The sequence below is a fragment of the Tetrao urogallus genome, assembly GCF_951394365.1.
Source record: "Tetrao urogallus genome assembly, chromosome: 1".
In the NCBI taxonomy this organism is placed as follows: Eukaryota; Metazoa; Chordata; class Aves; order Galliformes; family Phasianidae; genus Tetrao; species Tetrao urogallus.
This window is the reverse complement of record NC_136813.1, coordinates 6,894,920-6,919,582: the sequence shown is the minus strand read 5'-3', so window position 1 is coordinate 6,919,582 and position 24,663 is coordinate 6,894,920. Positions and strand designations below refer to the sequence as shown.

Below are 24,663 nucleotides of genomic sequence, written 5' to 3'. Positions count from 1 at the left end.
TTCTCTCTCTTCCCTGATCTAGAAAGTAATAATAAGGTGCTAATAACCAAAATAAATCAGGAAATCTGCATCTCTGTTCCACCCATTTCCCCCCAGCACAGGCATAAACTAGAAAGACTGTTTTCCATTCTGCTTTTAAAGACTATAAACCATGACTGCTTCGCCTTTTCAGTTTGTAAATGAAGTTAGGTGAGATGGAAATGGTGATAGGCAACCCCTCCACCCTGCTGGGAGACAGGAGGTATTCAAAGGTTAAGAGAATACCTAAAACCAGCAATGCCTCTAAGCCGTGTATGAAATATCAATACAGAGTCCATTGGAAGCAAGCATCCAGAATCACTTTATATGAGATACTTTTGAAACACAAAGCTGCCTGTAATATCTGCCCTGTTCAGAATAAAAATTCTTATCCTCAGTCATCATTCAAATGCTATTTATTTGCATACTAATATTTATAGATGAGATATTCAAAACACTCTCGATGAAAGAAATTGAAATCCCAGTTTCTAAGCATCTCAGCAGAAGAGATGACTGTTATCATGTAAAATACAATTTAGTCTGAATGTCAGCTGGAGAAAGAACAGTTTTCATAAGCTACTGATGTAGCCTTGTGAGATAGCTCAGTAGGATTTCCAGGTAACAGCCTTTAGTTTTCATCAACATCCTTTAGTTATATATCCATATTCAAGTTTGAGCTTCACTGCCTTCCAGTGTTCAAAATGTTTCACTCCAGACTCCTGTTCTGCTGCTGTGTCCTAGTGTATAACTTCAAGTCAAATCTGAAGACATTTATCTACAGATCTTCCAAATTCATGTGTAAGATTTGGTCTGAATGAATCTTACTACAGTCTGGATTTGGCCTTCCATGTTTGTATTTGTCTCTTATACATTTACATATGGTAAGTTTAGTTTTCATCCTGAGTTGAATATTCACAGTTAAAATTGTTCATTGAAATAATCAAAAAACCTCTCAGATTAACAATATTTTCACATCCAAACATTAGAGTCTTCTTGTCTGTAATCCACACAGATTAGGAAAGTTACTAATGAGTTTGCACTGACAGTGACATCCAACAGCTGTGAATTTCATGCCTTTGTACACATAGATCTGTTGACCTCATGTACCTCATGTACATATATTGCTTGAAAATAGAGAAAAATTAAGCTTTAAAGAAATCCTGATCTTTTTTTTCACTTTGTGATTTATTATTTTGCAAAACATGAAGTCTACAAAAGCAGGACTTAAAAATGCTTTTACTTTGATAGGAACCCAATACCTAAATTAAAAACCTATTGAAGTTTTTAAAACATCTGTGCTAGCCAGCTCAATTACCATATATTCAACAAGGTGGAAAGGAATAAAGGCCACTGAATGTGATTCCACCTGCGTTTCTTTGTACCTCCAATATTTCATTTCTCCTTCAGAGAATGCACTAATTGTATTACTGCAGTGACTACACAGTTGGTCAGACAGAGCCAGCATGCTGGCCTGAAATCTCAGTGTGTGATAGGGATGCCTAACAGGTAAAGTAGCCATTTATGAAATGCAACTCAAAAGCAATATAATAAGTCACCTAAATACAGGACTCTACAGATGGAAGCTGGGTTCCTAAAAGAGAAAAATAACTTTGTTTTGACATCAAATTGAATTAGCTGTAAACATATTTGGCAGTAAGGACTTCACAAAAACATTAGGCTAAATTGAGCTTTATTATAATAAAATATTTAGAGCTGAGCTAATTGCTTCTATTTGCTCAGTGGTGTAACTGGCTAACAGTCCCACTTTCCTACATGAAATGAAATATGACTCAGCCTCAGTTGATTAGTAATAATTACAAGCCAGATACTCTTCTACCTCCTGAATAGCAGGAGACCTGTAATATCATTTGCAGATTCCCACTGCTCTAATGATTCATACACAATAGATGCAAGCTGTCTGCGTGGCCAGTGCAGATTTTGCAATGTATCTAAAAATTCATGCAGACAAACTGATTATCAAATTTCAATGGGAATTTAAGTCTGCAGGGTACCTCGTTATTACAGAGTCCAGTAGACCAGGTCAGAGACATCATAATAGAATTTCTTTCCTTAAATCTCTATTCACTCAATTCTTTTTTTTTTTTTTTTTTTTTTTTTTTCCTTAACATCAATCTCCTCATGAATTGGTTTGAGGAAAGGGCAGGGGAATGTTTAGAGAGTGAAAGACAAAAACAAAATCTAATATGAGGATGTTTAAGCACTGAGATGGGTTACCCAGAGCTTGTGAATACACAGAATCATAGAGTCGTTTGAATTGGAAGAGACTCTTAAAGGTCATCTAGTTCAACTCTTTTACAATCAATATGGACATCTGAAAACCAATCAGGTTCTCAGAGCCTCATCCAGCCTGACCTTTAATTACAGGCTGGTGAGTCTAGCCTCTGTGTCTGGGAAGATCATGGAACAGATCCTCCTGGATGACATGCTTGATCACATGAGGAATGAGTGTGTGATCCGAGACAGCCAACACGGCTTCACCAGGGGAAGGTCATGCTTGACCAATCTGGTGGCCTTCTATGATGGAGTGACGGCATTGGTGGACAAGGGAAAGGCGACTGATGTCATTTACCTGGACTTGAGCAAGGCCTTTGACACGGTCCCCCACCACATCGTTATCTCCAAATTGGAGGGATGTGGATTTGATGGTTGGACCACTCAATGGATAAGACACTGGTTGAAAGGCCACAAACAGAGTGTGGTCATCAATGGCTCTGTGTGCAGGTGGACACCGGAAACGAGCGGCATCCCCCAGGGCTCTGTCTTGGGCCTGGTACTCTTTAACATCTTTATCAGTGACATCAATGATGGCATTGAGTGCATCCTCAGCAAGTTTGCTGACAACACCAAGATGAGTGCTGAGGTTGACACAGTGGAAGGAAGGGATGCCATTCAGAGGTGGGCTCAGGTGAACCTGATGAGATTCAACATGGCAAAGTGCAGAGTTTTGCACTTGGACTGGAGGAATTGCAGGCATCCATACAAACTATGAGGAGCGGTCCTTGAGAGCAGCCCTGTGGAGAAGGACCTGGAGGTCTTGATAGATGAAAAACTTAACATGACCCAGCAGTGTGCCCTTGTGGCTCAGAAGGCAAGTGGTATCCTGGGCTCCATCAAAAGAGGGGGTAGCCAGCAGGGACAGGGGGTGATTGTCCACCTCTACTCTGCTCTTGTTTTTTTTTTTATCCTCAGTTGTTTAATATTTTGTATTGAGACTTGTCGCAAAAACATTTTGGGCTTCATTGGAGAGAGGATCACTTCCTTTATCTACTGTTTTCTTTTCTCACTGCAGCACAGTGGGGTTGTAACACACAAAAAAAGAATGCAAGATGATACCTCTTCTGTGTGGAAACTTTGGATTCCCACTTCTATTGTGATTGAGAAATGCTTTGAAAATAGGATCTAGGAGTAGCCCATGACAAGTTGTTATCCCTGACTACCAAATTCTATGGGAACAGATAAATAAATGTAATATTTTCTGGAAATTACACCAGTAAGAACAACCAAAATCTAAATAGTTCAGTGTTAAATACCAGTTTTTCTAATATCGTAAATATGCAAAAATATTAACTGTAGTTATGAATTATTCATATTTTACCCAATTATTTCTGTTAAACTGGAGTCAGATAAGTACGCAGAGCTATGCTTCTACAACTAACATATTAATATACACAGACATACACCAGCATGGGATTACTGTTTGCTATCAGTATTTCTTCAACATTAGCCCAGGATACTGCTTTTCCAAAATGAATTCATGCAAATACTGAAAAAACAGGAAGACTTCATGGGGAATTCCCTGATTAGTGGTAACCATTTTACACCCAATACATGCAAATACTAATCAAGTGAGGTGAAACAGGAATTGAGATATATGACAGATATTCTTGACAGATATCTCAATGAAAACTAAACTTTTCAATATAAGTATCTAAAAAGGACCAGTGTTAATTTGAGAGCATTTATTTCTGCATCTCACTGACTCAAACATTGCAGCATGCAGCAATACGAGCAGTGAAGTCCTGTGTGTATGTGGGGAGTTCGGCATCTGGCACAGTGATATCTGAGTGCTCTATGGGCAGCTTCAACAGAGAATCGTCTTACCCTTCCACAGAAATGGTCCGCTGCAAGCTCACTGTGGGGGGACGCGTTGCGGTGCTGTGCTGGGAATGACTGTACGGCCAAGGGAGAATAAAGAAAAGCTTTTGTTAACAAAATACACGTTTCTTTTGTTCTTGTTGTCTCTAACAGTTTATCTAACACCAAAACAGAAATCAATCAAACAAACAACCAGATTGTTTTACACATATCTATGGCATTCTGAGACTCGGCTGATCTCCTTTAATATCAGGTTTCACTCCTCATCAAGAAATCTCAAGGAATTCCCTCTTGTATTTTTAATTCTTTTTTTTTTTTTTAAAGATAAATATATGCATACAATCCAGGGACTTAAAATAACTCAGACAGTAGTTGTTCTGCAAAATATATTAACCATAAACCACACATTAATTTGAGAGCAGAAGGTAAAACAGTAAAGCGTAAAGCTATCAATCTAATTCTTAGTGTTTCTCAACCAGAATACTTGGTGAAAGAGAACATGCACTACTCGTAATTGCACTGTAATTTAACTTAGAATTTAACCAATTTCAGTCAACATTCACTATTTCCATCAGATTTTAAGTAGCTTAAATTTTTCCATGTGAAATTTTATCAATCTAAGACACAATATAATGAATAAAAAAGGTATTTTCTATGAAAAATGAAAAATATTTTGATTGACGGTCCTGATGTTTAATGGCTGCTCTCCTATGCTGTGTTTGGAACCTCAAAGATAGCTTTTATAAGCCTACTGAACCTCAGCTTAACAGAAAATGTTAACTTCAGTATTGCACTATTGTAAATAACATTAATATTTATGAAAATATAAACGAATAAAAACAAATCAGATAGCTGCAACAAATTGTATTTCTTAGCCAAGACAGCATGTTTTATAAAAAACAAAAAAGCCTTCATAAGAAAAGAAAAAAAACACAAAAAAGACCAGAAGTGTTTGGTGTATTTTATAATTAGTTTAAATGGCTACATCACATAGAAAAGCTAAAAATTAATAATTAAAATTACAGATTAGAAAAACTTTCCTAGTGTTATGTAATTTATTCACTAACTGCTAAGGTTTTGTTTTGCTTAAAAGCTTTGTATACTACTCAAGGTGCTTGAAGGAAGCAGTTCTTACTGTCAGTAAGAGCTAAGACATTCAGAATCAATGAATAATGAAATTATTTTACATGCTCCTTATCCTGTAACACAGCCACTATTGTCTGTCTTGCAGCAAAGATTGGATTTTTCTTACAGAACTGTGACAAGTGGTGTCATGCAGCAGGACAAACGAAAGATCTGCTACCCACTTATTCTTCCATTTGAGGCCATTGTGCTCATGTTTTGTGTCAGTAGACTGCTGTTTTCAGTTTGTTCTGAGTATTTCGGGAGGTTTGTGGGAAAGTATATTTCCCTTTTAAGAACTACAGAGTTTTATCTGCTTATCTACTTATCTACTTGCGTCTACTACAAAGCACAGCATACATCGGAGTATCAGGAGTCTGACTTTACAGTTTGAACAGAATTGTTGAGTCAGAAAACACTGTAGAATAATACGCTAGAAATATTAGTTAAAATCTCACTTTAAGTTAGCATCTTGCATATGCTTAGGAAGATGTTTTCTTTACACGTTCATATAAGTTTTAAAATTTGGATGACTTATCTTCTGCCCTCTTCCACCACAGAGCTGAAAAGGAACCTATGTGCTTACATTCCTCTGTAATGGCTCCCCAGCTGAATGACCAAAGAAGTGGACAGCCTCCCCCTCAACTTTCTCCCATGCAGGTGAGACAGAAGTAGCACAGCAGAGCCATAACATCTCCATCTTTCCCTGTGCATCTGACTTTCAGAAATGATACTCCCTGATTTGAGCCATGAGCTATGGCTGATAAAGGAAAAAGAATCCCAGTGATTGGAGGGATGATGATGCGGGCAGTCATAGCATCATTAATGTTTGAACAGACCACTAAGATCATCTAACCCAAGCACTGACCCATCACCACCATCACGCCCAATAGGCCATTTCACTCAGGGCCACATCTGTACATTTCTTGAAACCTCCAGGGACAGCAATTCTGCCACTTCCCCAGGCAGCATCCTTTAACTGTGCCACCAGGCATCCACCTGCTCACAGTGGTAGCCCTCTAAGTCACACTGCATGTGTCTAAGGAAAGATGGCAAAGCCAAGCCTGAGCTACACAGCCAATGCCAAACCTACAATGGATAATTTAAAAAAGCAGCTCCTATACTTGCAACATGTGCTACGTATTTTGAAGTGAAAGTCCAGTAACAAGGTATGACAAGGTAGCAACTTAAGGCTCCCAGCAAGAATGTGAGTGAATATTTCAAAAGCATTCAAATATAACCCAGCATTTATCTGAACTAATCCTCTCACTCTTAGGTAACATTCTTCTATTCTACAGGGCAATATTGCCATAGGAAAGGGATGCTAAGTGTTGATAAAGCACTTTTCCTTAGTAGAGCTATGCTGTTACAAGCAGAGTCAGGATATTTACATCTAACCACTGCTGAACTGGCTTGAATAGTGAAAATTTTAATTCTCCTCTTAAAAAAGACTTTGCTATCAGTGGATATACTTTTGGAACTCTGGCCAGCTTCAAAATCAACAAAATTATGAGAGCATTAAAGGCAGAATTTTCAGCTGCAAAGTATTAAAAGCAAATAATTGTCCATTTATATAATTAATAACCCACAATCACAAAAATATATGGAATAGTAAAACTGTGCTATATAACTGTGCTTAGATGTTGCAAATAAAATAATCAATTGTATTCATCAAAGTAATTTGAGGAATGGTGAATTATTGCTGCTACACACAAAGAATCAAATTGAAGAAAGGGGCCAACCAAATAGCTGTGATAGATTCTCAGTCCTCACTTGAACATCAGTACTGAATTCGACAGATGAATACAACTTTGAGGATTAATACTTAACCCAGGCTACTTAATGCAAAACCTGTAGGTTACAACCTATCTTCCAGAACACTGTTTCCAATCATTTTATGTAATGGATCAATAAAAAATAAGATTTTTGTCAGCACACTGTTCAAAATTAACAGAAACTCCCACTCCCAGTCTTTCTAAATGATCTGCTGTTTGACATGGCACAATCTTATTCGATATGGAAGGCATTACTTTTCTAAATGTAGGCATACCCAGAACTAAAGTCAGTATTGTCTGTGCTTTCATCGAGTTATTCTTGGATTTTTGTATTCACATAATTCTCCGTTCTATAACTGTGAATTGTTTATGTGTAAAACATATGATCTCTATTTAGATAGGCTGCGAAAAGTCCTAATTACAAACTTTCTAAGGAAAATAGTTGCAAACAACTTTTCCAGAAGTTCCTCCTTTTGTTGTGCCCAGTATAAAGCCCTTCCAAAGCCCTGCTTTGCCACTTCATCCCTTTCAGCATATCAGATGTGTAAGAACTCAGGAGCAGGGCAAGGTACCCAGAACTCATCACTCTCCTAAGCCCCTCCAGAATTTGGGCTGTGCCACCATGCCTACTTGGGTGTTATCTCTGCACACAACTGTTACGAGTGGGGCAAGGGGCAGCAAATCAACAAAAGGATTGCAGGCTGGCAAAAAAAAAAAAATATCAGATGGAAAAGCAAATTTCTGAGAATATAAAATCCTTACCACATATTAAGCATGGAGTGAAAAGAAAATAACTGGATGGACAGTAATATTATTTTCTAGTTTATCAAATACTCTTTTCAGTAATGTAATTCCAAAACAAATATGAATCAAAGCTGTAGTTTCAATTCAGTACTCTGATGGAATGACTATGTAGCTCTGCAGATCTGCAGAGGAACCTCATACCTCACCCCTTCCAAACAGGAGGCTCAGCTATTGGCAATATTCCATACATTAGCAATCGCTTTCCAATCCTAGGTATTTGTGACAAAATCAAATCAAATTCCAGCCTCTTTTGATGAAAACATATCTTAATTGGTGATATGAAAACTTATTTTTATGTGTCATTTATAAAATATGATGCTCAGCACAAATTTACGCCAAGATACAGTCATGAATGCAGGGACACCTACAGATTAAAAACACACGTTCCCAATATTTGACACAAATAGCTATTAGCATAGACAAAAATAATACAATAATATGATTTACTGAATGACTTAAAAGATGAAGCTCCTGATGGCTTCTGCCATACTGGTAGAACGAGCAGAAAGGTTTCCATCATGTGCTCAGTACACTTTTACATGTGCCAAAGATCATGTACCACACATTTTATAGCACAAAACAGAACTTCTAATGAGTTACTGCCACAACATTTCTATGATAAATACCTAGACACAGACACATACAAGACAACTGAGGCATGAAGTAGATAGCATAGATCCACTCACAGATCTACATTGTCAGAGTTTGTCTTTTAGGCTTATAAAATGCTCTATTTTATTTTCTGAAATGATACAGAGTGAATTTCTCAATAGTTTCAGTAACGTAAGTAATAATATTTCAATATATCACTCAGTTCTCCATGGAGCACAGAAGATGGGATTTCCATGAAGAATCTCCAGACTCATTCCTGAAAAATACCACTTTGAATTTAATTCCATCTAATTAATTAATTTGAGACAATGAGTATGTAATGCTCCTGTAAGAAAATTCCTATGAGTGAGGAAACAAAGAATGAGATTCTAAACAACAATAAGGTGCAGAATAGGGAGAATAGGAATGAATCATTCTGTTTGTAATGTAAAGTCCTATTTTTGCTGTTTTTTTTTTCTTTGTTGTTGTTGCAGATTTGTTTTCTAGGCACAGTATGCCATTTCATGTCTTTCTAAAATACTAAAACCAGAGCAACTTAGTGTCAACATGATTTTGAAATGCTTGTTATGAGAATAGCAATATAAATGAGGTGAGAAGAAGCCAGTCTCCTTAGTTCTGATTCTATTCTAGCCCAAGGAAGCCTTCATTACATTTCTGCTGTGTGGGTGCAAGTTGGAATTGGTGGCATCCCTCATACACGCTTCTTTTCCTTCTAGGGACCCCTGGAACAGCTGCTTTGAGTTCACAAACAATGTGACACTTTCACTAATACACAACAGTCCAGTGAAACACCCACCTGCAGTGAAAGAATCACATCAGGGATACATTCATTGTTCTTTAAACTTCTGTAATGCAATTTGGCAGCTAAAAAGGACAAGGGATCAGACCGCATGGTACCCAAATCAGAGGGAATCCCAAAGCCTGCTTATTCATTGAGAGTGGAAGGAAGGAGGCTGCTGCAATCTGGAATGTTTCCTGATAATCTTTTACTCATGTAAAGACATGTTGTCTTTTCACACAGAATACTAGAAAACCCACTTTTAAAGGTTTTATGATGCCCTGTCAGCATGTCTAGGACTAGAAGTAGCAGTGCAGTTGTTTACAGTTTCTAAACCTTTGCTTTGATGGATGTAAAAGCTTAAAAGGCAGCATCTTTTAATTCCATTAATGCAGAATCTTAATTCAGCTCAGTGAAGTGAAACCAACTTTTCTTAGCTGCCAACAGCTAAACTTCCAACTTAAATGAGGTTTTGCTTTCCTCTGGGATTAATTAGAAGACCAGAGAGTGCTTTTTCTTTTTTTTTTTCTTTTTCCTTTTCTGTTATTAATTTTATCTCAGCTACAAACAACTGGATAATATCCAGTTCTGACAGTTACTGACTCATAACAGAATTATCAAACTAACCAGACAGTCTCCTGTCAAAGGTAGATAGGAAGTCTCAGTGAAAAGGACATTCAACCCCACAACTTTCAGATCACCCTTAGGCAGTAAAGCCACACTTGAGCTATAGCACTTTCACAGAATCACAGAATCACCCGGGTTGGAAGGGACCTCAAGGATCATGTAGTTCCAACCCCCCTGCCTAGCAGGGCCACCAAACATACACATTTAGACCAGGTTGCCCAGGACCCCGTCCAACCTGGCCTTGAACACGTCCAAGGACGGGGCATCCACAACCTCCCTGGGCAGCCCGTTCCAGGGCCTAACCACTCTCCTTGTAAAGAAACATAAAAACTTTCCATATAAAGGCACATGCAGCAAGGACTTCAGGAGTGATTCAGCACCCATAACTCTTTTTCAAAAAAGATTTATCTGCAGACATTGTACAAATAGTATTGCTGGGCTCAATACTTACACAGTAAGACAAAAGTAAAAACAAACAGCAACAAAAGATTAGGCAATCACTGCCTACAAATATATTGAATAAGGATCATACTACACTTTCCCTGTTCATTGCAGGGACTGGATGACCTTTAAAGGTCTCTCAACTCAATTATGTGATTCTATGATCTATGTTCAGGTCCTCTGGAGTGATTTCTATTGCATAATGAAGTTAACAGGGTTGCTGACCTTGTCCTTCTCTCCTTCCTTCCCCACGCAGTAACCAAAGAAAAGTGGTAAGCCACATTTACCATCTTAAAGTATCTGAGTTATTGCAGCACTCAATTAGCATCATACAGAAATAAGGAAGAATGCAAGGTGAAACTGTGACTCAGAGGAACACTTCAGAACTGCAGCAGCTTCTGGAATGAAGCTAATTATATAGCTTTTTTAACAGTGTGCCTAAGTCAGCACCTGTCTTCAAAGTGGTGAAACATCCACTGACTTCAAATCTGCTTCCTTGTGGCTGAAGTAATTGCAGGAGATAATGATAAGCTTTAAAATACAGAAAATATGCTTATCTGAGAAGGATTTTCTATTTTATAGTGAACATAATATTTAAAACAGCTGAAGAAATTTGGGATGATTTGCAGGGGATTGAAAGATTCAGGAGTGCTATTTAACAGAGTGTAGAGGTTATACTGCTGGTGAAGTTTCATACGTAGTGTAATATTTATATAAAGGGTAAATACAGACTTCCACAGAGCTACGAAGGAGACAGCACTGTGCAAACTAAGCATCCTTAAAGAAGACGGTACAAAGACCATACAGGGGCAAACCGACACAGAATGAAGTAGAACAGATGTTTTAAGACACGTGAGACTTGGTTGAATGACTCAGACATGGTACCTTGTTCTTCTGAGAGGTTATTCTTTTGCAGACTTTGCTGCTAGCTATCCATGATTCATATGTGATACATTTTTAATTTTGCTTAAATTTACGCCTTTCATGCTATCCAGAGGAAGGCCACCAAGATGATCAGAGGGCTGCAGCACCTCTCGTATGAGGAAAGGTTGAGGGAACTGGGACTGTTTAGATTTTTTAAAAATTTTCTGATAGTGATAGGACAAAGGTTTAAACGTTAAAACAAGGGGTTAAACTAAACCCCTTTAAACTAAAAGAGGAGAGATTTAGGTTAGACATTAGGAAGAAATTCTGTACTCGGGAAGTGGTGAGGCCATGGCACTGCTGCCAAGAGAAGCTGTGGGTGCCCCATCCCTGGAAGTGCCCAAGGCCAGGTTGGATGGGCCCTGGGCAGCCTGAGCTGGTGGGGGGCAACCTTGTCATGATCAGGGTGTAGAACTCGACGATCTTTAAGGTCTCTTCCAATCTAAGCCATTCTATGATTCTGTGACTAGACTCTCAGTTTTTTTTTTTTTTTTTTTAAAATTATTGTAGTTATTATTATTATTATTGTTATTATTTATTGTTGTTTTTTTCTGTTATGGATGGATATGAAGAATTATTAAGATCCACTTGGGAGCTGAAATACTCCTTGATGAAATTAGGTTGATAACTATATCAGTGAAGGACTGAGGTTTGCATCTGAAAAGGCTTGTAGCAAGTGAAATAAGTGAAAGGTTTGTAGTAGGAAAAAATGGGGGAATGGAAGAGGACAGAAAATCTTATCTTCCTGCTTGTTTAAGCTGCATCAGTTAGAAGTGGTCCATGAACATACTGAGTTTGGCTCTAATTACAGCTGAGGAAGACGATGCAGTGCTGCTTTCATGAATTTACATAGGGAGTGTTTGTTTAGGAATGACTGAAAGCTTCCTGATGTGCTCGGCATGACCTCCCAATTACCTGCACTCTCTGATACCCTGATACCAGTGCCTTCCTGATGCTAGTTTCCAATTCCTTGTGAGGAAAGTGACACTCATCCTCCTTGCTATCCTCCTCCCCAGCCTTTGATACGATGCTTTTGGAATTCAACATGTTTGTTTTTGCCATGCTGCTACAGTTGAATGCTATACCTCTTTTACTGTTGGCTATCACTCCTAATTCTCTTCCAGCATTAGTGCCTTCCAAGCATTACCATTCCTGTGAATTGCACAGGGTTTCAGAGAATTGGTGATGGTTCAATTTCTTTGTGACACAACTGCAAGCACTGTTACTAAGAAGGAATCAAATTCAAGAAAGGAAAATACTCTTTCATATGGAAAAATATCTTAATCAGTCAGATTTTCCGTAATGTTACAGAAAGAAAGACTCTAGAATAAGACTTTTATTAAGGATGTCTGGAGACGCTAAATAATCAGAATAATTAGAATGATGTAGCAATTAATGGGCAAAGAGCCAGAGCTCACAGCATTACATAACTGGATGAAGTCTTTCAGCTTCTCACTCATTTTCCATTTGTCATTATCTGCCCTCTTTAATTTCATGACAGCACTTTTACTATTAAAAATGCAGAGGAATAATGTGTGCAGCCACATAAATATATATGCTGTGGTCCTTTGGTTTTGATGCATGTGACAAGAATAGAAAATGTACATTTTCCAGCAGAAACACAGATTCCCTCACTTTCTGCCCTTCTGCTGGCCTGCTCTCCTTCTCATTGCACACAGCTGGAGTAAGCGCATTTGCCCCCAGCACCAAGAGATGCAGGCAATGGCTCAGTGCCACCACAGCTGAGCCTCTGTTGTGGGGCCTGTGGTCAATGGGTACCCAGGGAGCACAGAGTGTAATCTCCATCCGTAGCTGTTCTGTGGCAATAGCAGTGCACAGCACTCAGTGCCTCAGAATACCAGTGCTGATGTGTTTGTAAAGTTGTATATTGCTTCCGTAATGAAATATATTTACTGCACACAAAGCTTATTGTGTTTCTGTGCCACTAACGACCCATGGGTCTGCACCAAAATCCTTATCCAGTTTAAATAAACAAACGTCAAAAGGCATTAGCAAGGGTTTGAAAAAGTGGTTCTAAGAAACTTTTCATGATGAAACTTTGAAATAGGGCAAAAATCCCAAAGTGCACATTGTGCACAATTGCATTCTTAAAAAAATAAAATAAATGATTAAGAAGTTTTCTAGTAAAGAAATTACTCCTACCAGATAAAGAAAAAGTTCATCTGACTTATAGCATCATACTGATGCTAACAACTAGTAAAAACTAAGACCAGAATTTTTAAATTAACTGATTATTTTGGTCACAATTTAGTTTTATAGGAAAGAAATAGGAAGACAAGAAAACACATGGTTAATCATTCAGACATCAGAAGAATCTGGAAAGATCTCATATTTCTAGGCACTTTTCTGCAATAACCCATAGAAGTTTCAACGTTATGAATACTATTTATACAAATTTTGAGAGCTCCTTTCCCTTCAAGAATTAGATACCTATTTCCAATTCAGGCTCCAAAAAAGGGAAGTATTGCATGATTTCAATACAGAACTACACAGGAACAATCTTCACAAAATGAACAAATTGTATCCCAACAGTAATACTGACTTTTTTTCAGTAAACACTGCATTTAAAGCCTAGGAAGCTCAGCTTATTTTTCTCTTCTCAAGAGAGGGTTGAATTTCATTGCACAGAAGATGGCATTTCAAAAATCATTCATAGAACGTTTATACTGCATCAACTTTTTAAAGAGTAGGCAATAATAGATAAATAACCCTCAGGTAGAGTTCAAGTAACTGAAACACATTAAACTAATTTGCAAAGTTTCTAGCCATCTCCATTCTCCAAGAAAAATAAGTACAGGTTTCTTTTCATGGCAGAGTCATTGCACTGAATTCTACCCATTCAAGAGAAAGCATATTGGTGATGACAATTAATTAAAGTGATTTAAAATGGCAATGAAAAACTGCCTGACATCAAATCATAGCATGCCATTAACAAAAGTTTCTATATCCCATGAGATTCTATATCATTATATTTGCACAAGAAGAACATTTCCTAAAGAAATGTGAATTTTAATTTTGTTTTTGTGTAGGATCAAATTTATTTCTTCTGTGATTATTAACTGCTATGTGTGCAGTGCAACTAATTACACTAACCGTTCAGGTGAAACAGACAGAAAATGAGTGCAAGAAGTGTTGATCAGCTTGAGGGTTGGAAGTCCCTACAGAAGGATTTGGACAGGCTGGTTTGCTGGGCTGAGGCAAAGGGGTGAAATTCAATAAGGTCAAGTGCCAGGTCCTACGTTTTGGCCACAACAATGCTACAGGCTTGGGGCAGAGTGGCTGGAAGACTGTGTAGAAGAAAAGGACCTGGGGGTGTTGGTCAGCGACTGGATGAACATGAGCCAGCAGTGCCCAGGTGGCCAAGAAGGCCAATGGCATCCTGGCTTGTACCAGCAATAGCACAGCCAGCAGGAGCAGGGAGGTGATGGTCCCTCTGTACTCAGCTCTGGTGATGCTGCACCTTGAGTATTGTGTTCAGTTTTGGGCCTTTCACTTTAAAAAAAACATTGAGGCCCTGCAGCATATTCAGAGAATGGCAAGGAAGGTAGTGAGGGGAATAGAGCAGGAGTCTTATGGGGAGTGGCTGAGGGAAATGGGATTATGGGAATCTGGAGAAGAGGAGGCTCAGGGGAGAGCTCATCACTCTCTACAACTATTTGCAAGGAGATTATGGAGAGGTGTCAGTCGACCTCTTCTCCCAGGTAACAGCGATGGGATGAAAGGGATTGGCCTGAAGTTGCGTCAGCACAGGTTCAGGTTGGATATTAAGAAAAACTGCTTCAGAGAGTGGTCAGGGGCTGGAATGGGCTGTCCAGGGAGGTAGTTGAGTCACTGTCCCTTGAGGCGTTCAAAGGTTTAATGTGGTACTGAGGGACATGGTTTAGTGAGCAAAATTGATGGTAGGTGGATGGTTGGACTCGATGACCTTGGAGGTCTTTTCCAACCTTGATTATTCTATGAATGTATGATTCTCTAAGCTTCTGTACAAGTGATTCATTAAAACAAAAAGAATTATCATAAGAGAAAGAACATTAAATCAAGATTACAATCGAAAATCAGAAGAGCACACTTTATATTGCAATTACCTCTGATACAATGTTTACTGCACCTGTGTGATACCTTTAGATAATGTTATCCCCAGTTTGTGGATATACATTATCTCTATGCAAACTGGGAGTGTGGGTTGGATATTTCATTTTATTAGCAGACCAGAGGTGAGGGTGCAATTCTACATAAGCTGCTGTTTAATCTCATTTTCTGTCACTGCAGTCAGCCCAGCATGCATGTTTGCGTGTGCAGTTATTCTAAACAAGAACACCAGAAAAGCCACAAAAATAGAAAAACTAAAGCAGAAATAACACAGTGCACGTAAATGACATCTAAACAGAATAATAATAATAAAAAAAAAACAACAAAAAAACAACACAAGGCAATGAATGCTACTTGAAAATGCAGAAATGTATAGAATGTATTTTAAAAGGAAAGATAAATTCAACTGCTTAAACTGTTCTGCTCCTAACCTACATTAACTATGATTCATCCATTTTTTGAATTTGTTAGAAGTTAGAGGCACTCAACATTTCATTGGAAATATTCACCATTTTGCACTGTAAGGTCTGAGGATTAAATATACACTAGAACCAGATCCAAAAACAATTTAAAAACTGATTTTTTCTACTCCTGGCATTCCTTATGGCGTGGGAGTATCAGACATAAGCATCTCCCATAGTACAACACCACAGTACAACTTCTTCCAAACCCAGCACTCATTAATTTTGCCTGTCTTTGACTATAGGACATAGATCGTATTAGATGAGCAATGGAATAGATAGATTATTTATATAGTCTATTAGCCTAATCCTTATATCCCTATATTAACTGATAAGGCACTATTTATTTAAACATGTTCATTAAAACCAATCTTTGAAGAGATATTTGGCTATTTAGGAAAGAACTGAGAAAAGAATTTATGAAGAACTTTGAGGCTGTGATAGTCATTAATGTGATCCATCTAGTTACAAACCTAATAGATAAATCAGTTGAGTAAAACGCTGGAAAGTGTTTTCAGAAGATCTGCAGAATTAGCAAGCACACATACGTGACTGAGCTGACAAACAGTCAATTTGTGGACACTTCTGGGAACTGATTTAATGTCATCAATACTCTAATACACTTAATAACATAAGTTCTGGACAAGAGCCTGAGATTCCTTTACTAAGCTTTTCAAACATTTCTGCTACAACAGGGATCACATAACAAAATCATAGTTAAAAACCTCTCCTCAATCAGACAGAAAACCTAAGGCTCTTGGGTTATTTTAATCACACTTTACTGTGAAGGGTAAAGATGCTGCCATACTTCTGTCATTCTCAGATCTCATTCATTAGATAAATAGTTTCATCCAGAATACAATCTTGTTTTGTTGATTTCAACCAATCATTTATCTCTGCAAGTAACTTTGTGCTTTGGTTCCCAAATATTATGGGTCAGAACAAACTGTGCTGGGTACAGTGAAAGAAAAAACATTGCTAAGAGACGATATATGAATAGCAGACAGACAGTGGGAAGCAAGGAAGCATGAAGCCCCTCAAATCAGAGACCACCAATAAAAATGATCACAGTTGGATTTATATCACCAACTCAACCCATCTTAGCAAGGATTTAGAAAAGAATTCCATCAGCATTTAGTGCTAAAAAAATAACATTGCAAGGAAGCTATTTTTGGAGATGGGCATCTTGTGTCTGCATTTATCATATGCACATGAACTAAGCTAACATCGCAGCTTTTTGCTTCAATTCTCTGTGCGTTACTTTCTGAGGATGAAACAGTTCTATACAGAGCTCATGGACACCCTTCAATCAATGGAATTCTTCACCTATAAAGCATGGATTACTCAGATGATACAAATGGCAGTGTGAGGATAAGCCCATGCATTGAAAAGCCATCCACATTTTCAAATCTTGCATGTGCAAGATTGGCAGGAAATTCCATGGCAATAGGCTCTTGTTCAGAATTTACAAATGATTGATTTATTATCAACCATCACCATGCCTGGATGTGTTTAAAACCGTTTGGATGTGGTGCTCAAGGACATGATTTAGTGGAGGGTTGTTAGAGTTAGGGTAGTATGGTTAGGTTGTGGTTGGACTTGGTGATCTTTTAGGTCTTTTCCAACCTGAGCGATATTATGACTCTATGATTGTTTTATTCCATGCTATGCCTCTCTTCTAATTTATCAGAGATGTCTGCTTTTATAAGTAATATGTTTGAATAATTTTTTTTCATCAGTTTTGTTAATATAATTGGACAAACATACATCAATAAACCCAAAGTGTTCTTTCACTCATCAGTTATATCTGAGTATACAGTGCTCATTTTTCCAGCCATGCTAAGTGGAATAGTTTGATTACTTCTTTTTTTCTCCTGGATCAAGGATAGAACTGGAGTCATTCTACACACTTGAGGCATCTAAATTCATTTAAATTCGTATTTTACTGTTAAACCTGTTATAATTATTGTTGATGCAGACTCCATTTATAAATTGTAAATTCAGATATTATTGCTCCTTTTGGCAAGCAAGCCTGAAACTTCCCAACTTCATTGCAAATATACCTTTGAGACCTACTAAAGCCATTTAGACTTTCTATTTGTCAACTCTCTGTCCCTAAATAAACAAAAATAAATGAGATGTCCAGACTCTTACCATGACAGGAGCAATGTAAGTACATTTAGGCAGACAAGACTAAAATTAATTTGTACTCTTCCACGATTTCTGTGGGAAGCCAAAGAAAACCTGTCATTTCATAATTTGCATCAACACTACACTGCTGTTATGTGACATTAATTAAGATGAGGTTTCTTTTTTTTTTTTTTTTTTTTTTTTGGTACAAAATAGTAATACAGGAGTAGCAGAAGTGGCAAATTTGAGTACGAAAACACAAAGGTTTGACTTGGTCAAAATAATATCTATCTGGTGTGAAAAAATACAGCGCATTCTATCCTACTAAAAAGCAAATCTACATGAACTATAAAAAATACCTCTTGCAATGATGATTACTGTCATGGTTTTGTGTTTTCTTTTTTTTTTTTTTTTCGGGTTTCAGTATTCCGCATCAAAACATCATGTAGTGTATGGGGCATTGAAGTGTTAATGCCCCAGTTCCAGGTACCTATCCCTGTACATTACAGAAGTCATGGGACCTGGCCCTTCCAGGTTGTGTGGTCTCTTACTGCCTTGCAGTGGGTAGTGGAGGGTGCTTTCCTAGCCGTTCCAAGCTTTTCAGGTTTGACTCGGTCCCGGACTCTCTCTCATCTTCTCTGATTTATTAGTCTCAATTTCAATGAAATTGTATACATTGTGTTATCTTGTATTCCTGTATCATAGTAAAATAAGTTTTCCTCCATAGATTGTTGCAGCTGTTCTCCTCCCTTCCTTCCTTCCCATTTCTGTGGGACTGGGGCAGGGGGGAAGGGCAGAGGCCTACTGCCCCCCAGTCATGGGCATAGATTGATCTAGTCAACTCCATGACAATTACTAACAACTAGAATTTTATGTCAGCAGTGTGTTTTAAGGTTTACTACTCAGCAATGGTTCATACTGCTTGACTTATTTAAGTCAACAGCAAAAAGACTGACCACTGCAGTGCTTTAAGGATTTATCTTTTCAGTGAGTAGTTATTCTTCACGAAAGTTACCCAGTAATACATTTAAATAGATTGGGACTTTTTCAGAAATAACCACTGAAATGTCATGTGATTGGGAATGAAAGTTCCTTGACAAGCTACAAGATGAAAGTATGAAACTACTCATAGTTAAATGTTAACATGTTTGTTCTTGGGTTATCCAAAATCCTACAAAATCAATGTAATTCCCCGTCCTTTGTGGATGTCTGCCACCTAACCTGTGGCACCTGAATTCTGAATAGACTAAGACTCATGATTACAGCTTGTGCAATGTTCATCAGCTCAGCAACTGAACTGAACAAAACACATATTGCTGATTGTATCTGTCAACTATCAATTTGTGCATTTATTGGAAACAGGCTGGATCGATAAATCAACCAAGCTAACTTGTCTAGAGCCAGCTCAGGCTTATCTGAATAGTCTTGCGTCAGGCTATGAAGATGCATCCTTCTGCCAGCAGGTAAAACAAGTGGCACTCAGTTTCAGAGCTGTGCAGTCCCCCATGTAGGTATCAGTGCATTTCAATTGTGCGTGCTTACACACTGTTTTTCCAAAGTGCAATATATGATGTCATTTTCAGGCTGCCTTTTAGGAAAGTTTGTCTTTAAGACAAAGTTATTGCTGTTAAGAATACACATTTGCTACCAATCTTTGTAATCAAATGGAAAGTAATTTGTGGTCTTTGAGGCCTTGTATAAAAATGTATTCTCACTCTGTAGAGTTATGATCGTTTTCTGGCTCCCCACTCCACCTCTATAGTGATTTAAACACCATAAGTATATAATGATCCTCAGAAGATACTGCAATCAACTCAAATTATCGGTGCAATTAACTACTTTCTGTGTGGAATGTGGAAATATCTGGAAAAATAAATTCTCTTCACATCTTCCTTGGGACTGCGATGTATCTACTCTAGTATATCCTTAACAATATAGAAATTTAAATTTTGAATTCAGATTAGATCTTTTCCTCCTTCCCTTTCTTAGTTAAAAATGTATTTTAATATCTTGTCATTTCTATTGAGTTTGCTTTTTAGGCAGTAACAGTAATAGTTCCATGCAGCACAAGAAGAAATCTAGATAAGCTGATTGCCTTAAGTGCTATTCTTTAAAAATCCTTTTGAAGAATAAACTCAATACGATCTTAAAACATTAGTAAGTTTTACATGCATATTTACAATGACAATTTAGCTAAATTTAGGTCCAATCCCAAAAGGTCAGTTGCACAAGTAAACTTCCACAAAATTCAAGGATGTGTAGAGCTTGTAACCCTTTATGCACATACAATGTGCATTTTTTCCTTTGCTTTCTTTGTGAAATCAGAAAAAAAAAAAAAAAAAAAAAAAGTAAAGAAAAAATCCTCAAGTATTTTCCAGTGACTTCATTTTAATACCTAATATAGGGAACCTCCTCTAGCAGAGGGTTGGACTTGATAATCTTTTCAGGTTCCTTCTACCCCCTGTGATTCTATGATTCTATGATTCTGAACTTGAATTTATAGCATAAATATTAAAGCTGTTAAGTCATTTATAACCACTGCAGCGTTACATCATTGGAAGTTAAGACTGGAAGGAAAAAAAACCCTCATTTTTAAGTAATCACCAGATTATTTTGGTGGCCAAACATGTAGTAAGTCCCATAACCTTTAAAATAACTTTAAAGTAGCCTTAAGATATTCTTACTGAAGGGCTGTGCTACTCTTTCTCACACCATGTAGTGTAGTGAGAAAAAACAGACACAAGTCAGCTGGAGTAAATTAATTTAATTCAAATTAAAAATGGGCTGGCAAAGTGTTCTACCAAGTGTATACTCAACCTACTTTCTATTTGAGAGGTTAGGAGAAGGAAAAGTCAATATGCAAAAGGGGACACACAGCAGAAGCTCCATGACACCAAGTTGAGAGGAAGTGTTCATCTGCCTGGGGGTAGGACAGCCCTACAGAGGGATCTGGACAAGCTGGATAGCTGGACTGAGGCCAGTGGGACATAATCAAGTGCCAGGTCCTGCACTTTGGCCACAAGAACCCCAGGCATTGCTACAGGCTTGGGGCAGAGAGGCTGGAAGACAGTATAGAGGAAAAGGACCTGGGAGTGTAAGCCAATGATCAGCCAAACATTTACATGAGCCAGCATGAGCCAGCAGTGTGCCCAGGCAGACCAGTGGCATCCTGACCTGTATGAGAAGTAGTGTTGCTAGCAGGAGTGAGGAAGTGATCATATCCCTGTACTCAGCACTGGTGCAGATGCACCTTGAGTACAGTGTTCCATTTGGGCCCCTCTCTACAAGAAAGACATTGAGGCTCTGGAGTGTGTTCAGAGAAGGACATCAAAGCTGTGAGGGGTCTGGAGCACAAGTCTTAAGAAGAATGGCTGAGGAAATGGATTATTTAGTCTGAAGAAGAGAAGACTCGGGGGAAACCTTATTACTCTACAACTACCTGAAAGGAGATTGTGGCAAGGTAGGGATCAGCTTCTTCTTCTATGAAACTACAGATAGGACTGGAGGGAATGGCCTTAAGTTGTTCCAGGGGAGATTCAGACTGGACATCAGGAAAATTTCTGAAAGAGTGGTCAGGCACTGGAACAGGCTGCCCAGGGAGGTGGTGGAGTCACTGTCCCTGGAGGTGTTCAAGAAATGTTTAGATGTGGTACTAAAGAACATGGTTTAGTGGGAAATGTTGGTGGTAGTTGGACAGTTGTACTGGATGATCTTGGAGGGCTTTTCCAATCTTGATGATTCTATGACTCTATGACAAACTGTGGAATTTAAGCAAAGATTCCTGCCTGTGTATCTCCAGCCTGTATTCACTTTGTAGCTCACATTTCACTTTCAAATGTAATTTAGGTACTTCCAAATCTGTATTTTACAGAAAATCAGTTGCACTTTGACTCATGAGAGTGTCTGAAAGCTCATCTAGCATTTTACAACTGGCAATCTTCTCACTAGGATATTGATTCGCATAGCGATTTTTAAAATTTTGTTCAGCATCTTCCATGTCTCTTAAATACTACAAATATTTAGAGATATCTTTAGGTGAAAATGAATTTAAATCAATACGAAAAAAAAAAATAGCAGTCCTCTCCACACCAAAAGGAAAGCTTGAATTTAAATAAGGGTAGTGTTTATTATAATCTAGACAGTATTTAAAAACAACTGACTAATTTTAACACATGCACATTAATGCACTGTGTGGGTAAGGGAAAGTTTAGTTTCCTACAATTTGGGTTTTTCTCTCTACTATTTTCCCAATTTCCATGAGCCTCTTTATACTAATTATGTTACCAGACTGAATAAGGGAACAATGTGGAACATCTCCCAAAGTGCTTTTGAGAGTTTCAGTCCAGCTAAAATTTAAATAAGCATCTTAAAATTTTTATGGTTATTGTTGTCATTACTTATACCGCATTGAAGTGCCTACAAACAAATGGTTTCAATTATATAAGCAATATATATTGTTTTCAAATAACAACAAATGCTTTTTGGAAATACGAAATGTGGTGCCGAATAATTATTTCTGCACAAGTCATAGAAACATGTAAACACTTGATTGCTTTTTTTTTTTTTTCTAATAGTGGTTTATATCCATTTAAAAATAATGAAATAGCAGAAGAGCCTGTTTTCACTGTTCCAGTCTTTAACTACTGTGGTAAATTTTCCTTTTAACCATGGGAAGTAAATATTGTTCTCATAGATCCACAAAGTTACAAGTACATTCTGATAGTGGGAAAATACAGGGAAATTTTACGTTAGACCAAGGAAATGGATCCCATCATGTCAGGAGTTTTTATAGTCTGTATTTCTGTGTTTCTGACTATTCCATTAACTAGTGTTATATCATTCTGGGTAGGAAAAAGTAAAGTACTGTGAAATCAGTGACTACAAGAGATAAGAATTTAGCTTAAACAGCTTGTTCTGTTTTATTACGTCTTCCAGTGTCCATGAATGGACCTGTAACATTGGCTGTGCATAGACTCAGCAAGGAGCACTACCTCCTAATTTCTGTTTCACAAGAGCATTTTAGACATCTCTCCATTCCAATTCAGACCTTACTTAACTCAGAAAACCAACAATAATGGACATATTTGCAAAAATCTACATACATGCTTTATGTCAACAATAATAAATCATGATAATTAGATAGAAAATAATTTGAAAGCCTGATTCAGCAATTCATTACTCTAGTGGGATAACTGCAGCGTAAAACAAGACTAGCATAGGGCTGAGGGAAGGGTCATTAATGCTGCTGTTATAATTCTGTCGCATTTTCATGACAGATTACAAGTAATTAGAGGTTCCACCTGCTTGTAATGATGCTTCCTATCGCTGCATTTGATACTAATGATCACACTTGTTTATGCAGTACAAAAAATCATGCCTACCTACACCTGCTGGAAATACATTTTAACTGATGGCTGTTGGGTTCTGTGGATGTGTCATGTATTTCACAATTGGACAAATTGGAAGGAAAGGTGAAAGTTGCCAAGGGTCATATGATCTGCCAGAAGTGCAGAGAAATTTCTGTTTTCAGCCCTCTGCTCTAACCAGCAAGCTTTCTTACTCTTTTTTGTGTAGATGTAACCTTGGAAATTACTTTTCCTCCAACATGTACTCCATAGGCAGACACAGGGTAGCATTATTTACCCTTCCTCCACAGTCATATTTTATTTCTAAGCTCAAAGAACTCTCTCTTGGGGTAAAAAGAATAATTTGTTCTCCAGGTTAAATCTATTCTTGGCTTCTCTGATGAGCTGAGAATCTAGCAATTGCTATGACAGACGGAGTGATGATTTTTATGATGTGTAAAATTGTCCACAGGAATGAAACTGAAATCTCCAAACTCATTTCTCACATCAACCTTTAGACAGTTGCTAGGTAATAAGGTAATAATTGAAATTAACTTTCAGCACTGTGGACAAGATCTGAATTAGTGAATGGCTCCAACTTGCTTTTGTAGCACCCTTGTGCAGAGGGACACTGTCATCTGTTCTGAATATACCCAAACCTGATATGGAACCAATATAAAAAACGTGGGTTTAAATTTATCCTGACAATCTGATGCATCTGAATGAACACTGTGTGTGGAGCTCTACTGCTCTATCTTGCTGGAAGAACTGTTTCAAAGGGATTTTAGAATACATTCATGGACCAGAACATGTTTCAAACAACATAGTTGTGTGGTGGACTTAGTTATAAATGGACGGCTTGGATTTTTGTGAGATGATCTGATGCATCATCAAACCATCCCTGAATGGTGTTCAAGATCAGGCTGGATGACGCCCTGGGCAACCCCACCAACTGCAGGGAGGTTGGAACTAAGTGATCTTTAAAGCCCCTTCCAACCCAAGCTATTCCATTACTGTGGTAAAGAGAAACTGGTAGCCAGTGTCAGGTGAAACAGACATCAGATAAAATTTCAATTTCAAGGGTCATAATCCACCTCAGCCTCCCCACATTGAGTGCCTGACAGCACAGGCCAAAACTCAAGCAGGAACCAGCCAAAAGTGACCAGATATCTTTTTAAGCTTTCTGATTCCAGCCTTTATCATTAATCTAAAAAAGGCATACGATAGGCACTCCAAAATTCAGGATTGTTTGCTTTGTTTTTGTCAGGGACTAAATTTCAGAGCTTTCTTATAGGAATGAAAAGGAAGGAGACATCTTCCTTCTTTGTTCCCAAATGTCTCTATGTGGGTACGTCTGTAATCATGGCAGCAGGAAAATTTTCATACCAGTGGTTTAGATG

The 24,663-nt window shown here is 37.9% G+C and overlaps 1 protein-coding gene across 5 annotated transcripts in view; it reads right to left on the bottom strand.

Annotated features, from left to right (window-relative positions):
- DLG2 (discs large MAGUK scaffold protein 2) overlaps positions 1-24,663 on the bottom strand; it is a gene marked incomplete at both ends in the record, with an annotated part of 740,481 nt that overhangs the window by 230,582 nt on the left and 485,236 nt on the right. For all 5 annotated transcript variants that reach the window (XM_079537732.1, XM_079537733.1, XM_079537734.1 and 2 more), the window contains one exon: positions 4,141-4,209. In XM_079537732.1, coding sequence (XP_079393858.1) covers positions 4,141-4,209 — 69 coding nt within the window. The remainder of the gene's footprint in view (positions 1-4,140; positions 4,210-24,663) is intronic.